We start from the raw sequence: 15,955 nt of genomic DNA on the forward strand, positions 1-15,955 counted from the left end.
AAATGCAATGTTTGACTATGCTAACATAGTCTTGCATATGCTTTTGGCAGGGAAACAGATTTTGTACAAAGAAGATGGGAAAAGAATCCAAGCAAATATGCATACAAATACTGCTGGGTTCTTCAGCAGAGAGTTTTTGTCAATGATGATGTTACTGAGACTGTAATATTCCAAGAGCTTTTCTCAAAGACAAACTTTTAAATACATGTAGAGATACATTTTTAAAGCAAATTGCATCATCTGCAAAAATGCTAAACAAAATCCTTTTCGTAAAAGTACTTTTGCCACCATGAAGTGACTGTTAATCCTCTTTTATTAAAAAAACAGGCCAATTTCCTCCCTATGCTGCAGCCCATTTATGCTACACCAGTCATGTACATTGATTGCAGCAAGGAGCCCACTATCTCTTTGTTGCCAGGGGATGTTCCCCAACTGGAGTAGAGCAGCCATAATAGCTATATGAACATAGCCTGTTTGAAAGAGGACTATGTTAACGTGAACTAGGTATCTTTACATTTGCACCGGCAGCGTCTACACAGGGCAATTGGATCACAACACTTTGGTGCACTCTACAATTCACACCCTGAAATCTCTACTGCAGCATAATGTAGACAATCCCTAAGCGGCTAAAGCCCAGCCTTGTGAAGATGGAGATAACCCTGGTAGGTTGGGAGAGAACAACTGGAAGAACTGAAGATGATTACGTTGGCACACCGATAGAGGGGGTCTGACCACCTTCTGTGCCACAGGCCTGAAATTTAAAGGCCTGACTTATTCTGGACCTGCCACTGGTAGCTCAGGTAGCAACAATGCCCAATGTGACTTTGTTGCATCTTCTTATGCTAAGATGAGCGCTTAGGGTATGTCTACAGTGCAGCTGGGAGCATGCTCCTCAGTGTGGGTAGACAAACATGCACTAGCTCTGCTCGAGCTAGCGCACTAAAAAGAGCGGTGTAGCTGGAATAGCACGGGTGAGGCACCTGACTACTAACCTCCCTGGACCACCTGGTAGCCCAAGCTGCCACCTGTTACCCTGTCTACACTGCTATTTTTAGGGCACTATCTCAAGCAGAGCGAGTGTATCTGTCTACTTGCACTGGGAAGCATGCTCCCAGCTGCAGCGTATGCATCTCTATGTAGGGCTACATCTAGAGACCACAACGAAACTGAAGTTAGCTCAGAACATGTTAAGTGAAGCAGCATGCTGAGAGCACAAAACACTGAGCTGCACTGGCTGCTTATGAATGGCTCCGGGTGGAATTCAGTGCCAGTGTTGACATTTAAAGCCCAGAGATCAGGTTACTTGAGACACCTGTGTTTTAGTCTTTTAGTTGTTATCAGCTGAGGAGCTCGAACTTGAGGTCCCTCTCTAGAAACAAGAGCCATCTGGCAGTGCATTCTTTGTGAAGGCCCCTTGACTGTGGGACTCATTTTCCTCTTTGCACTGCAAGAGCCTGCAGTTGTTAACCTTCTGCACACTCTTTTGGGCCTTTGAGGAGATGTGAGGGGTAATGACATGTGTTCCTGGAAGGGGTTTTACCTATTTTCTGCTGATTGATGTTTATGAGCACAATATTTTGATACTGTTGAATTTCTACTTGTTTAATGGTGTCTAGACCTTAGGACAGCAGCTTATTTAAATGTTTTTAATTTGAAAGAAATAAACGGATAAAAAAATAAATACAAAATTGCACAAACAAGGCCAAGCTTGGGGGATGACAAGCCTGGAGGTTGTCTTGGTCTGGCTTCAAGAGGGGCCTGGGCCAGACTGTGAATGAGTACTAGACAGGAGAGTATTAGTCAGACAGGCCAAACCTGAGGAAAAAATGCAGAAATTGGGCTTGGTTTTGGCTTGTGAGTTGCTTGTTGGCTAGTTTTTGGCTTGTAGCCTGTTGTTTGTTTAGCTTGTAGCTTCTTTTTTTGATCAGCTCCCAGAAAGGGGTGGGGAAGGGGGCAAACAGGAGCATGCAGGGAGAGAGTCAGGGGTGCACAGCAGGCCCACCACAGTCCTAGACTGCACACTGGGGGATCTAGTCACAGAGTGTTGGGGTTCTTAGGGATCGACTTGTTTGGCCTTGTTTTGAAATGGGGTTAGCCTGATTTTTGGCTCATTGTGAAAGTCAGGGTGCTTATTTACCACGTGAAAGTTATCAACTGTGGTACTAGTGCTGCTTCATCACTCCAAGAGCAGAAAGCTGCCTCTGGTGTTCTACACCACCATACAGGCAGGAATTGAAGCAACTGTTCGCCACAGGTGTGCCCTGGCTTGACCAGGAGCAGCAGCCCACTAGAGCCCTTATTCTGGAAGATCTCAGTCTCCTGTGCTAGGGGAACCCAGAAGAAGCACTGAAACCCCACTCACAAGAACAGAGCAGGACTGTTGAGCAGCTGTCCCAGCAGGTCTGGATCAGGGGAGAGAAGATGCCCACAGGTCCATGTCCCTGACATTCTCAAACGTCCCCCTCTCTTCCTGGAGGGGAGTGGGGAAGACAAAAGCTCTCACCTCCCACCCTTGGCTCACCTCTCCCCATGGAGGAGACAGAAGAACAGCCTCCTTCTGCCAGTTCCTTTCTCCCTATGGAGGGAAAAGGGAAATAATTTCCCTATGGCTATAAAGTCTACAGTTTCCTTCCCTGATATGTTACATGTCATGACAGATGAAAATAGGATTAATTTAAATTGTACCATTTGTAACAGAGTAAGATGCAATGAGTAGAAATCCATATATTCCAGATTCAACTACATCACATTCTGTGTTTACTAGAATGCAATGTTTCTTGAAAATAAATAAAATAGAAAACCATGTCCAATATTCATCATGTCATTTGTTTTGGATGTACTGCCACTGAAGATATTTTTTCTAGTATGCTATATACTTTGTATGTATTGTGTTTAAATACACCTCTCCTGGTAGACAGGGCCGGATTAAGGTTCTGAGGGGCCTAAATATAATGGGAAGGAAGGGCCTAAGTATGAATTACATATTGCAAAAGAAATTATGAAGTCATCAAACATTTCTCTACATACATATTTATTTATGTTAAATTAACAAATTTATTCTACTCTCACCTGTCAGGCCAAAGGGGCGGGGCTCTGATACACTCAGTGAAGCCACACCAGATGCGTAAGTATAACTGGTTTTATTGCCAAAGTACAATAAGCTTCCCAGCCTTCACGCCTTACTAGATACGTGCTTTCCAGCAACCAAGCAAGCAAGAATCAATGCTTATGCCCCTTCTGCTACAGACAGTCCCAGACCCTCCAGCCTTGTCCTTGAGGGCTTGTAGCAGGCGCTGCTCCAGCATGGGGAATTCCTGGGCACCTCCAAGGCCAGGGTCCTCAGGTGAGACTGTTTGTCTAAAGCAATTTGCATAGCTGTTTTTTATCATCTCTTTCTAAGGGGGGGCATGTACATCCACAAGAAGGCTCTGGCAGGAAACACTACTGTTTTCTATTCCCACACTTAACACTCTCAGGCCCTCCTTATCTCTTTACTTATTTGTCCAGTTGAGTGGCTGCAAGCCAGCCCGGCAGTCCAAAGCCAGTTCACTACTAGCTCTCCCCAAACCATTCTGTAACAACAGGCCAAGGTAACTTGTAACAACAGGCCAAGGTAACCAAGGTAACAAGGTAACAAGGTAACACATCGCCACACTCAGTTCTTCAAACAGATACTTCTGAGTAAGAGGTAGCACGAGGGATGCTACGCTATCCTTCTCTTAGGCCTCCTTCCTCCTAGGTAGTGGAGTGCTCGTCTGTACAAGGATGAACACTGCAACATTCCCCATCCTGCTCACCTCTTCCAACCTTGTGCTTCTACCCTCAGCTCTCCACATGGCACAGTGCAAAGCCAAGCCCTGCAGGTATTTTCCCCAGCTATGGATTCTACACCACATATCCCATCTCACTCTGACTGCAGTCTGAGAGGCAGCCAGCTTTTATTATGTACAAGAAAACCACTCAGGTGTAAAATCCACTGGAACAGAGGAAGTAGTAGTGGGAAAATTACATTGGATGGCATTTTATTTTAGGCTGTCTTGCTCTGAAAGCTGCCTCCCAGTGTTGCACTGGCTGAGGACAATGAATTACTGTTTTCACATTGAACCCAAATATTATTTGTGGGATGATACAGTTTGTGTAGTTAATCTCCAGGGATTCACCACATCAGGCCATTCTGTCACCAAGCTCTTCCACAATTGGAATCATGGAATAGAATCATAGGACTGGAAGGGACCTCGAGAGGTCATCTAGTCCGGTCCCCTGCACTCATGGCAGGACTAAGTATTATCTAGTCTAAATGTTTGATCAGCAGCTCTGACATGAAGCTTTTTAAGCATGACTTCTGTGTGCACCAGCCCCCTACGGTTTGCATTTGTTTGTTTTAAGCTTTCCGTAAGAAAAAGGTAACAGCTAGAAGGGACCCAGATCTTTAGATGGTTACCCAGTCATAACATTTAGCACTTCTGTACTATGTTAGCTCTTCAAAATCACTGTACAAACATTAAACAAACTTAATCTAATGCCTTTCAGCTTCTGAATGACTAGGAGTTGACAAAACAAAGCTATTCCCTGTTGTGTTCTCTGCCCCCCTTGAACGAAAATACTTAATTGAAAATCAGCACCCTTAAAATCATTAAGGAGCTTTCAAAAGAACGTCGAACCAAGGTTGCCGTAGCGACATCCTCGTTACATCAGGTCTGGAGTTTGTTGAAGGCTGGTGTAGAATGAAGGGAGAGCTTCCTGTTTTGTTTGCATGTGTAAATCAAGCAGACCTTGCTTATTTTTTTCCCTTAAAGTGCTCAGAGTTTAGGGGAGGAAGGTAAATGAGATTCTGCTTATACCAGGTGTGAAAAGTAGAAGGAACTAAAATCTATTGTTGTGCAAAAATCTGTTCTCCCGAAAGTCAGTAAGGCTACACAGGTATAACTGTCAGCAGGAATTGGCCTGTGTTCTCTTTCCCTTCTTGAACTACACACATTCCATGCTTACCCAACATTTTCCACTTGGGAAAGAAGCTGGTTTGAGTTGGGGCAGAAAAATGAGTACTAACTTCAGCTTTATTTAGCTTTACGTTTTTGGAATGAAACCCAAAAGAAATCAAAGGTGAGGTACTTGTATGATGGATTGAACTGCTAGAGAACCAGCAAATGGACAGAACCTGCCTTTAGCCTATTCAGCCAGTCTTTCTATCAAAGCCTGCTAAGAAGTGGATTTAAAATCCTTGAGGGAGAGGAGAGGGAGAAACTGACAACATTGTGTGTTGAGCTTCCTCCAATGCTTTTGCAACCCCTTAAAAGCCAAAGATGTGTTGGCTTCTGGAACTAGGCTGAGCATAAGGAAAGAACTTGGTTGCCTGTGCATCCCAGTACAGAAAAATACATCAACAAAAAAAATTGGATTTCTTTGATTTTTAGTACAGTTCAATACAGTATTGAACACAGTGAATCATCAATCTGAAGCCCCTCGATGGAAGGTACTGTAATATGTAAAGTACTGGTATCCAGAATGGGAGGTTTTGTTTTGTTTTCCCTACAAATGTGTGGGAATTCGTTCCTTATACATGGGAGGGATGATAGTTCTGGCTGGAGCTGATAGAGCGTGTGCAGGTTCTGTGCGAGCTTCCCACCTCACCGCTCTGGTACTGCCTCTCCCCCCTCCCCCACCACAGGCACTCACCAGTTGTTCAGAAACAGGATCCAGCACAAATAGATGATGTTGATGGGCACTAGGACCCAGCAGGCAGCGTCCTGGAGCTGCCTGCCAGCCTCAGCCAAGGAGAGGGACAGAGGGAGCTTCTTCCTTCCGTGACAGCTAAGCAGAGCTCCGGAGAAATTGGGGGTGTGGGATGGGGGCGGGGGAGGGAACAAAGCCTGCTCAGACCACACCCGTGGCTGGCATGGGTTCCCATTGTAACCAGATTTTTAGTGTTTGGTCACCAGTGTTAACCGGATACCTGGCAGTGTGTTCCTGCCACACGGGGAGACGCAGATGGGAGGGAGCGGAAGCAGCAGGGTGCCAGCAGAGCTCCTTCCAAGCCACAGGGGGCTGCTTTGCCTTTCCTGCTGGCCGGAGCGCTCCAGCAGGCCTGCGTGAGGAAGCTCACTCCCACACCTCACCCGGCCTGGATGCGCCCCCTGCCTGACCAGTAGGGCCTAAAAATAGGAGGTCCTATCTTAGCCTGTGGGTTAACCCGGCCCTGCTGGTGTACTATGCACTTGAAAGGGTATGGTAAGAGGCAACAATGAAAAGCTACTTACCTGAGTGTGAGCATTTTTTCTTGAAGAAGCAGTAATATTGGAATAAGAGCTGACAGATGAGGTGGTGTTCAGGTCATCTGTGCTGAGGTTATCAAGAGTGTCACTGAGGCCACTACTAACTGAGCTGCTGTCATCCCAGCTGTGGAAAAAGAAGGATATCTATTTACCCACTCAAAGCCAACGGACAGGAAATGTCCTCAAAACAATAGTCTCTATAGTACCTTTTTTGCATGAGGTTTACACAATGAACATTAAGTAATATTTGGTAATGTACAATACGCATTAGTTTTCAGACATTTCTAATTAATCACGCATTTTCAAATGTGTACTGGTAGCTGTTCAATTAGTGAAAGACCAGGACGTCTTTAAAAATGTAGCTCTGGGCAAGCACTAGTCTAAGTCATTAAAAAAGGTTGTTTCATGCTTCATTGCAATCACATTCAGTACACTGGCAGGGAAATCCATTAAAGCTACCTGTATTGGTAGCCAAAGCATTATTAACAGCTTGCAGTACCCTATGGATTTCCAGCCTACAGAAAAACAAAGGAAATATCTCTTCTCCAGCCTAATCAACTGTCATTTAGGCAGCCAATAATTCCAATAGCTCTGTTTTCTTGTCTCAGCCTTTGTCTGGTGGGTGCTGTGTCATCAGAGCAAGATTCTTTGATCAAACATTCACTGGAGCTGGTTACTTAGAGAACAGAAGTTATACATTTCATAGAAACACAAACTATTGTTGCTATTGTCCTTTCTGCTTCAGGAGATCTGGGAAGCAGGCATGGAAGAGGGCTATGACAGCTCTATGGCAAGATCATCTACATATTCTCATGCAAGCCCTATTTTTAACCTGGAGGGGCTGGGGTACAGGGAGTTAGAAAAACTCCATCTCCAACTTCCTTACAGAAGAATTCAGAGGAAACTCAGTGAGGGGAACTGTAGTGAGCTGGCCTGGCCCTCCCCAGACACAGAGGAAGAGGGTGGCTCCACCCCTTTGTGGGCGGAGCCCTACCCCCTAGCTCCACCCCCCAGGAGCCAAGGGATGGGGTGGAAGTATAAAGGCGGGACCCGGAAGTTCAGTAGGGGCCCAGCCACTGGAGGGCTACATCCCCTCGTGCTGGGAGGTGGCTGCAGGCCCGCAGAGTGCAGATGACTGGCCCAGACCACCCGGACCCCAGGATGACCTGACTCCGCAGGAGACAGATGACTGGCCCAGACCGCCGGCTGGCCCAACTCCGACAGAGCTTCTGCTGGCAACTGAGGCACCCACTGATCACCTTACCTCACTGGACCAGCAGTGGAGAGGGAGTGTGGAAGTGGCCCCAGGGTAGTAGACCCCGTCTGGCTGCAAAGCTGGCAGAGGGTCAGTCAGCGTGTTGGAGCTGAGTGACTTTGTTTCCTGCCAGGCTCTGAACCAGCACCTGGGCTCATTAACTGCCTGCAGCCCCACCTGAGTGAGAGTTGGAGCTTGGTGACTTTGTTTACTGCCCCGCTCTGAACCAGAGCCTAGGCTGATTGACTGTTTGCTGCCCTGCCTGAGTACAGGCTGGAGCATGAGACTCTTTGCTGCCCCGCCCCGAGGCTGGGGCTCCATAACTGTGTTTATTGTTCGGCCCTGACCACAGGCCAGAGCTCATGTCTCCTGTCACCCCCCGATTCCCCACATCAGGCGACCCCCAGAGATGTAGTGGGGCAGACTGGTTGCCCACAGACCCGGAGGAGGAGGAGCCACTCCCCTCAACGGACTACAGGAATCTTGCAGCATTTCCTGGCCCCTACTCCACTTGAGTATCTCTCTGTAGTGTTACAATCTGATCCTGAGTTTTACATCCTATGGGGAAAAACTCACACAGGGCAGAATGGGGGAGTTAAGGAGATTAGGAGAAATTCAGATCTTCCAGGTGAATGTCAGCAAGTACAAAACTGCCACAGAACAGATAAAAGTGGTGCCTGCTACTACCTGAATTCCAAATAAACTATTTCATACAACTGCTAGTATCATGCTAGAAAGAAAAGGACATAAAGTTATGTTTTGTATGCCTCCATAAATGAGAGAGTAGTAGTACTAGACAGGCAATATGATAGCCTCTCTGCAGAGTTCAGCCAACAAACTTCCATCCTGGCCGGCAGTTCCCTTATAAATCCAGGTCTGGATCATTCCCTCAGCAGTTTTATTCTTTAATATAGGAGCCAGCCAGTCCACCGAGTGTGAAAAATTCAGTCTATCACTTTTAACGTTTAATACTGAAATTCGATTCATATCAAATAAGCCCTAGCGACATTATTATGTCGGAGCCTATAGACTCCCAGAGTTGTAAAAGGCACATTCTGTAAGTCCTACACTTTGCATCCAAATATATTAAAAACTGGAGCTCCTATTAACAGGTTGAATAAAGCTAGACACTGGGAATCTATAGTATTGCTAATATTAGAGCAGGGAAAACAATGGAAAAATCTGACAATCCTTGTTGTACATGTGCGTCTACAGAGGGTTAAACCCACATATTCATTACTACATGGAAGGCTTTGGAATGTGACAGTAGAAGCTACAAATAATCTGGATACTGAGGAGATCAGAAAGTTCAGTGCACTGGCCGGTATCCTAGCAGCCTCAGAGACCGTTACTTTGAATACTGCAACGGTAGAGACTCAATTTAGTACATGACTTCAGTGGCAAAAGAAACTTATTTCAGAAGGGTGAGAGCAGACTACAATACTGCATTCTCTGGTATTCAGTGTAAGGGTTACAAATAAATAGAGCTTCTGCACCATTGCCATGTCATAGACAGTAAACACGATTTAAGAATGCAGTTTTATATCTGATTGATTCTAAAAACATGCTGCATAAATCCCACATTGACAGGGAAGGGGCGAAGGAGGCTCTAAAGGTGTACTAAGGGAGACCGGACCACTTTAAAAGAAGGAAGCTGCTGTCCGTAAGGGGAAGTGCTGAGAAGGCTGTGGCTCTTGAAGCAGCAGAAGGAACCCAATGCCAGAGACTTCCCCAGCTCTGTCAAGAGTCTGTGAAACCAGGGGCAACCCCAGCAGCAGGGCTGGCTCCACGCACCAGCGAAGGAAGCAGGTGCCCGGGGCGGCCAACAGAAAGTTCGGGAGGCACGTCCGGGTCTTTGGCGGCAAGTCCTTCATTCCCTCTCGTCCTCTTCGGTGGCAGCTCAATTGTTTTTTTTTTTTTTTTCTTCGCTACTTGGGGCGGCAAAAAAGCTGGAGCCAGCCCTGCCCAGCAGGGGGAGACTCCTTTAGCTGTCTGTCCAGAAGGACTGCAGTAAAGCTGCTATGCAGGCACCCCTGAAGTTAGGGGGTGCCACTGACCTTGTCTCTTTTTGTTGATCCCAAAAGGGGCTTGTTCTCTGTTGAATTTGAACTTTTGCTGTTCCCCACCTGTGAACAAAGCAAGACGGCCTGTAAAGGCAGGGCCCACTGCGAGAACTAAAAGGCTTGGGCCTGGACTGGGCCGAGCCTGTGGTGGTAACAGAGCATGGCAAGGGGCCCCAATCCAGCTAGAGAGGTGCCCCAGAGAGACTCTTTTACACATGCCTTACTAAGACTTCTATTTGTTTCCACTAATCATTTATATCTACTGCCTTTTCACCCTTTTAGCATTGTCTAATGTGACAGATAGGGAGCTTCACAGCCTATAAAAGCCATTATTCAAATACTACTTGTAACCTAGGTATATACTGTTTGCAGTACTGTCAAGCGTAATAACTGGAAATACCTTTAATTATAGTTAGATATTATCAAAGACAGTATGCCCTGGCAAATACAATCAGAAGCAGGATGTGATATTGATGTGTTGTATGCTGTCACAGGCACCATGTTTGAGTATAAAATACTAAGAACAAAACACACCCATTTTATTAAACCCATCTTAGAGCATTTCTCAGAGCTGGACAACTCGCAACAATATTTTTTCAATCTTTAACTCCAATTTTCTCTTTTCTTTACACCTTTAATCCTTAGTTGAGGATGTCACCATAAACCTTTCAGGAAGAAGGTTCAAATCTTCTAATTTATCTCAGTTTTAAAACTACGTAACTGAAGCATGTTCACAAAATCTACATACAGACAGTCTCTGTATTCTGAAGCTCAAGTGCCTTGGCGGAATTAATCTTTCAGATCATGCTTTCACTCTCCTATGGCTTCTCGGTGATGTTTCACACTTGTCACGAAGACTCACTCAGTGTTTTGGTAAGCTCTGGAAGCACTTCTGGCAGCCTTAGAAGATATGCAGAGAAATGTTTTACATCTTTCAGACCTTTCAGAGTTTTCACTACATATGGCTGGAATATTTCTCTAATCTCAAATGGTCAGAAGTCTTCCAAATGTTTAGGAGCTCTTGAACACAATTTCTGCCTATGCTCAATCCCAATTATTTTATTTTATTTTTGTTCCACTCATACCATCGTAGTTATTTGTTGGTTCTGGGTTTTTTCAGCATCTTTCCTTTGGAATCTCTTCAAGTCTGGTTATTCACAGTATGCTGAAGTTGAACTAGAAGCACACACAGAAGTGTCCTCAGCCTTCTTTCCCTCTGAAATTCTGCTGAGGATAGTCCATTAAGCTAATTATGTTGAAAGATGCAATGCTTTGCATCATACAGCAGATTCAGAAATATTAGAGATGGAAACACCCTACAAAGTAGGTAATGTAAGTTATTCTTCCTGGTAGTGGAAGATTGTTCTCTTGAGTGCATTTTAGCGCACTGTCCAGACTACTTTTACAATGTTCATGTAACTGCATCACTTCTCTTATTATAATACTACCATTGTTATTTCAGATTCTCAGACTGTCATAAATATAAAGGGAAGGGTAAACCCCTTTGAAATCCCTCCTGGCCAGGGGAAAGCTCCTCTCACCTATAAAGGGTTAAGAAGCTAAAGGTAACCTCGCTGGCACCTGACCAAAATGACCAATGAAGAGACAAGATACTTTCAAAAGCTGGGAGGAGGGAGAGAAACAAAGGGTCTGTGTGTCTGTCTATATGCTGGTCTTTGTCGGGGATAGACCAGGAATGGAGTCTTAGAACTTTTAGTAAGTAATCTAGCTAGGTATGTGTTAGATTATGATTTCTTTAAATGGCTGAGAAAAGAATTGTGCTGAATAGAATAACTATTTCTGTCTGTGTATCTTTTTTGTAACTTAAGGTTTTGCCTAGAAGGGTTCTCTATGTTTTTGAATCTAATTACCCTGTAAGATATCTACCATCCTGATTTTACAGGGGGGATTTCTTTATTTCTATTTACTTCTATTTTTATTAAAAGTCTTCTTGTAAGAAACTGAATGCTTTTTCATTGTTCTCAGATCCAAGGGTTTGGGTCTGTGGTCACCTATGCAAATTGGTGAGGCTTTTTATCCAACATTTCCTAGGAAAGGGGGGGTGCAAGTGTTGGGAGGATTGTTCATTGTTCTTAAGATCCAAGGGTCTGGGTCTGTAGTCACCTAGGCAAATTGGTGAGGCTTTTTACCAAACCTTGTCCAGGAAGTGGGGTGCAAGGTTTTGGGAAGTATTTTGGGGGGAAAGACGCGTCCAAACAGCTCTTCCCCAGTAACCAGTATTAGTTTGGTGGTGGTAGCGGCCAGTCCAAGGACAACGGGTGGAATATTTTGTACCTTGGGGAAGTTTTGACCTAAGCTGGTAAAGATAAGTTTAGGAGGTTTTTCATGCAGGTCCCCACACCTGTACCCTAGAGTTCAGAGTGGGGGAGGAACCTTGACACAGACATTACCTCCCTATCGGTAGGAAATAGATCTAGTATGGCTTCTCTAAGGCTTAGGTTACCTCATTTCTGGATAATTAAGTTGTCCTGTATGTAATTGAGGACTCTCATTGATGGTAAATGTTTAGCTGTAACTATTATCAAGCAAACGTTTGACTAAAGACTGTGATGAGTGTATTATCCTGTAGAAAGTTCTGAGGGTCATACAGCCTTGAGAACTGGTCCAAGGATATTTCCTTTTACCTCTCGTCTATTCCTGGTGTTGGGAGCAGATACACACAGTAACTTCTGGTCCTAATTCCTTTTATCCTTCAATACACTGTTCACTGTCAAACTCAGGAGCATTTTAGAGGCTTCTGACACATTGTATAAGTCTTGAATCTATTTTTTCCTTTCTATCTCTCCTGCATAATCATAAAGGTGGTTGGTAGCACTATCTATTACTAAGGTTGCCTGATACTTCCCATATAAGATCGTGTTTTCAGTTGCTTGTAACTTTGCCAAAACTATAATTGTTTGGACTGAAATTTCTCAAGCCAGATGTCTATCTCAGGCTGATTTTTTTTTTTAAACTTTAGCCAAGACCGTTCAGCTGTTTCTTACAATGAGACTTGGGGAAAATAGTGTTTTGTCCATATTAAAAAACTGTGGTGACCTTTTTGAAAATTTCTTCCACTCCCATGCTTTGGAGAAGGAAACTTGACTTTTGGCAAGGGGATGGCCTTTGTATAAGGGATGTGCCTTTTTCTGTCCTCATGAAAATGTAGCCAAATGATAAACCGGGGTCAGCAACCTTCGGCATATGGCCCATCAGGGTAACAAGGGATGGGGGAACATTGACTTTTGACGAGAAGCCAGAAAATGGAGAATTGGGACTTGAAGCCAGCAGTGATGCGAAACAGATGGGGAGGTGTGTGACTGGAGGCCAGAGACAGGGAGAGAGAGTTCTGATGAGGAGCCAGAAGGGGGAAATTGGGACTGGGTGGGCAAAGAAATTGTGGATAAGGAGCTGTGGGCCAGGAGTCTGGGACTGGGAGTCTGGAGGGTGAGACTCAGACTTACTGGGCAAGGAGACTGTGATTGGCTAGATGAGGAGAATGAGGCAGGGGTGAGGCGCCAGGAATGGGGAAGAGACAGAGACGGGGAAGAGACAGGGACAGGGTAGAGGGGACATGCTTCTGGGGAATGGTTAGAAGAGTGTGCCCCCCTAGAGCACAATCCTCTTTAGAGCCTGGAATGGAACCCAAGATTTCAGAGTTGCCCCCATTTTTCTGCTGTCTGCAAATACATGTGAAACCCAATAGCACAATGTGTCTCATCCCTCTTTACTGTTGGTCCACATAGAAGATAACAAAATACTACTGCTATCAGTTACTCCGTTAACTCAAGTGGCTGAAGTCTGTGTGGAGGAACTAAAGGTTCCAACCCTGCTGATTAGCAATGTGTTTTTTTCTTGTTTTTTCCCCCCATTTGCTTTTTAGAAAAAACTAGAAAATTACACACAAAATAACTATGTTAAAAGAACATTAGTAAGGTTGCAAAGTCAAGCACCCAAAAATTAGCAAATGCCAGAATTAAGGTTGCCTGTGTAACCTTAATGTGCCCCCCTTGCACATATGCATTGTGATATAGTCTTTAATTACATAATCATAACTATGCCACAGTCTTTAATTACATTTTTTCACAACTACCACTGCCTCATTCAATGCACTGGATGGAACAGAGGTGGTGATGAATTGGGATTTTATTGTAAAAGACACTGTTTTATGAACCTCTCCTTCATTTATTGCATAAGTTGGAAGGCAGGTAGTGAAATAGGCAGGGTACTGCAGGAAAAAAAGGATGCTTTCAGCAGTTGAATGCTGCCCTTCAGAACTGGACAAGGACGGCGAGTTATATAGGCCCGTGGTGCCTGTACTTCAGGAATATTCAGGGCCCGGGGGCCCATCTCCACCAATGTTTGGGGCTCGGTCTCAAATTGGGCAGTCAATATTAGCAGATGCTTTTGACCTTACTCTCGCTCTGCCTCTAGTCTCCATCTGTAAAATGGGAATAACACCACCCTTCATCGTATAGGGCAGTTGTGGAAATAAATTCATTAATATTTGTGACACACTGAGATACTATAGTGATGAGCATTATAGAAAATCCAATGAGGAAACTCAGTCTTCAGAGTAGGATTTGAAAAGTGTATAGTAAATAAGGCCTAGTGACATACACTGAACAACATGGAGAAAACGAAATATCTAATAGTTCATAGTACCCTTCATTCTGTGCACTGAATGGGACAAGGGTCCTGTGGAAAAAAAAATTATGTGATCATGTAAATAATAATTATCATAATGCATATGCACAAAGGGGCAGAATTAAAGTTGCATTGGAAACCTTAATTATGGCATTTCCTAACTTTTCAGTGCTAGACTTTGCACCCTTAATAATGGTCTTTTAACATACCTGTGGGGTTTTGTGCGTGCGTGCGTGCGTGTGTGTGAATATTTATCTATACTTACCTTACAGTTCTGAGTATTCCAAGGTTTCAGTCATACTCACTAGGTTATAAGCTCCATCCAAAAGCTTATTTCCCATGTTCCTTGAAAGCTGTGTAAAGACACTTCTGTGCACTAATTTTCCTAATGTTTCTCCTTTTGTTTCAGAACAATTCAGTTCTTGTTTCATAAGTTAGATGTGCCTAACAGATTATTTCAGATGGCTAAACGAGAATTCTAGTTACTCCTTGCCTAACAAATCCTGCCAGTTTTGAAGCCAAAAATACCCCTTCTACTTAAGTGGAGACCATCACTTCTGAATTGTCTCCTCTTATCACAGAAGGCAGCCTCCTAATACTTCATAAATCCAAATGCTATATGAAAAGCGCCAACTGCCTGAACACAGAAGACATTCCATGAATTCTATGAATGAAAAACTTGCTCTCTACACCAGTTACATGTCCATTAGTTAGCTTTCAATATCACTCTTCTCCTTGTTTCACCAGTGCTTGAACAGTGGACAGATCTTGGTATAGTAATCTTTTTATGGTTCTAATTGACCTGACTAGCTCCCAGTTGTTCTGGAAATATTGTGGGCTAATAGTGAGGTGTCTGAAGTCAACATGTGTATACGTGTGTATACGGTTAGACTGCAGAGCTGGATGAATTTATAAACATTTTTCCTACATGTACTGTCTCAAATTTAAAAATAATTTACAGTCAGATGTGCTGATGCTACTTTTGTGTTTGTTTTCCATGAACATCCAAATGACTGAGATTGACTTGTACTAATGGTCACAAAAAGCTATTTTTAAGCATATACACAAAAGTGTTTTCACTAAAATATTTGATAAGGGATCAGACATTGCTCAACATAGCAGGGGAACAAAGTTCCCTTTGCCAGAGCTCTGGCACAAAGGCTATTAAACAAGCCAGACAATACTTGACTAAACCCTATGCAATTACACCTGCAGACACGTGCAATTTCTTTGTGTCAGTGATGGAGGTAATGGCAGAAAATTACAGACCAGAAAATACGTCCTCTGTGTCCTGCACATTGTTGAATACAGTTTTGACACTCAATAAATAATAAGTATTAACACTGAACGTAATTTAAGGACTTCAGTTAGTAACAAGGACTTCAGGAACCCATGTTTTGTACAGACTGATTTTAGCTTCTGTATGATGAGTGGATGTGGTGCTGATAAGTTTTGCTAGCTCAATGCATTCCTAAAAATAATCAACATCTATAATGTCCTTTTACAGAAAAAGTCACTACTTGCGGTCAAGGTCTGTCAGGCAACACTGTAGGATGCAGTGGATATAGTAATTGTTCCTTCCGTTCCCCAGCCTTTTTTTATATGAGCTTATATAAGGCCCTGAATTTGCTAGCTCAGTGCAGGTAACCCTACTGATCACTGCACTATTGCTTGGAATCTGTCTCTACCCTGGTGTATTTCATTAATTTTTGAAAGCA

At 43.9% G+C, this 15,955-nt stretch overlaps 1 protein-coding gene across 5 annotated transcripts in view; it reads right to left on the bottom strand.

Moving 5' to 3' along the window:
* NAV3 (neuron navigator 3) overlaps positions 1 to 15,955 on the bottom strand; it is a 415,305-nt gene that overhangs the window by 136,038 nt on the left and 263,312 nt on the right. For 4 of the 5 annotated variants that reach the window (XM_073327696.1, XM_073327697.1, XM_073327698.1 and 1 more), the window contains one exon: positions 6,258 to 6,396. In XM_073327696.1, the coding sequence (XP_073183797.1) occupies positions 6,258 to 6,396 (139 nt within the window). Of the gene's footprint in view, positions 1 to 6,257; positions 6,397 to 9,584; positions 9,654 to 15,955 lie in introns of all 5 variants that reach the window. The other variant, XM_073327695.1, reaches the window with a different exon arrangement.

Source organism: Lepidochelys kempii, chromosome 1 (genome assembly GCF_965140265.1).
Source record: "Lepidochelys kempii isolate rLepKem1 chromosome 1, rLepKem1.hap2, whole genome shotgun sequence".
Classification (NCBI taxonomy): domain Eukaryota; kingdom Metazoa; phylum Chordata; order Testudines; family Cheloniidae; genus Lepidochelys; species Lepidochelys kempii.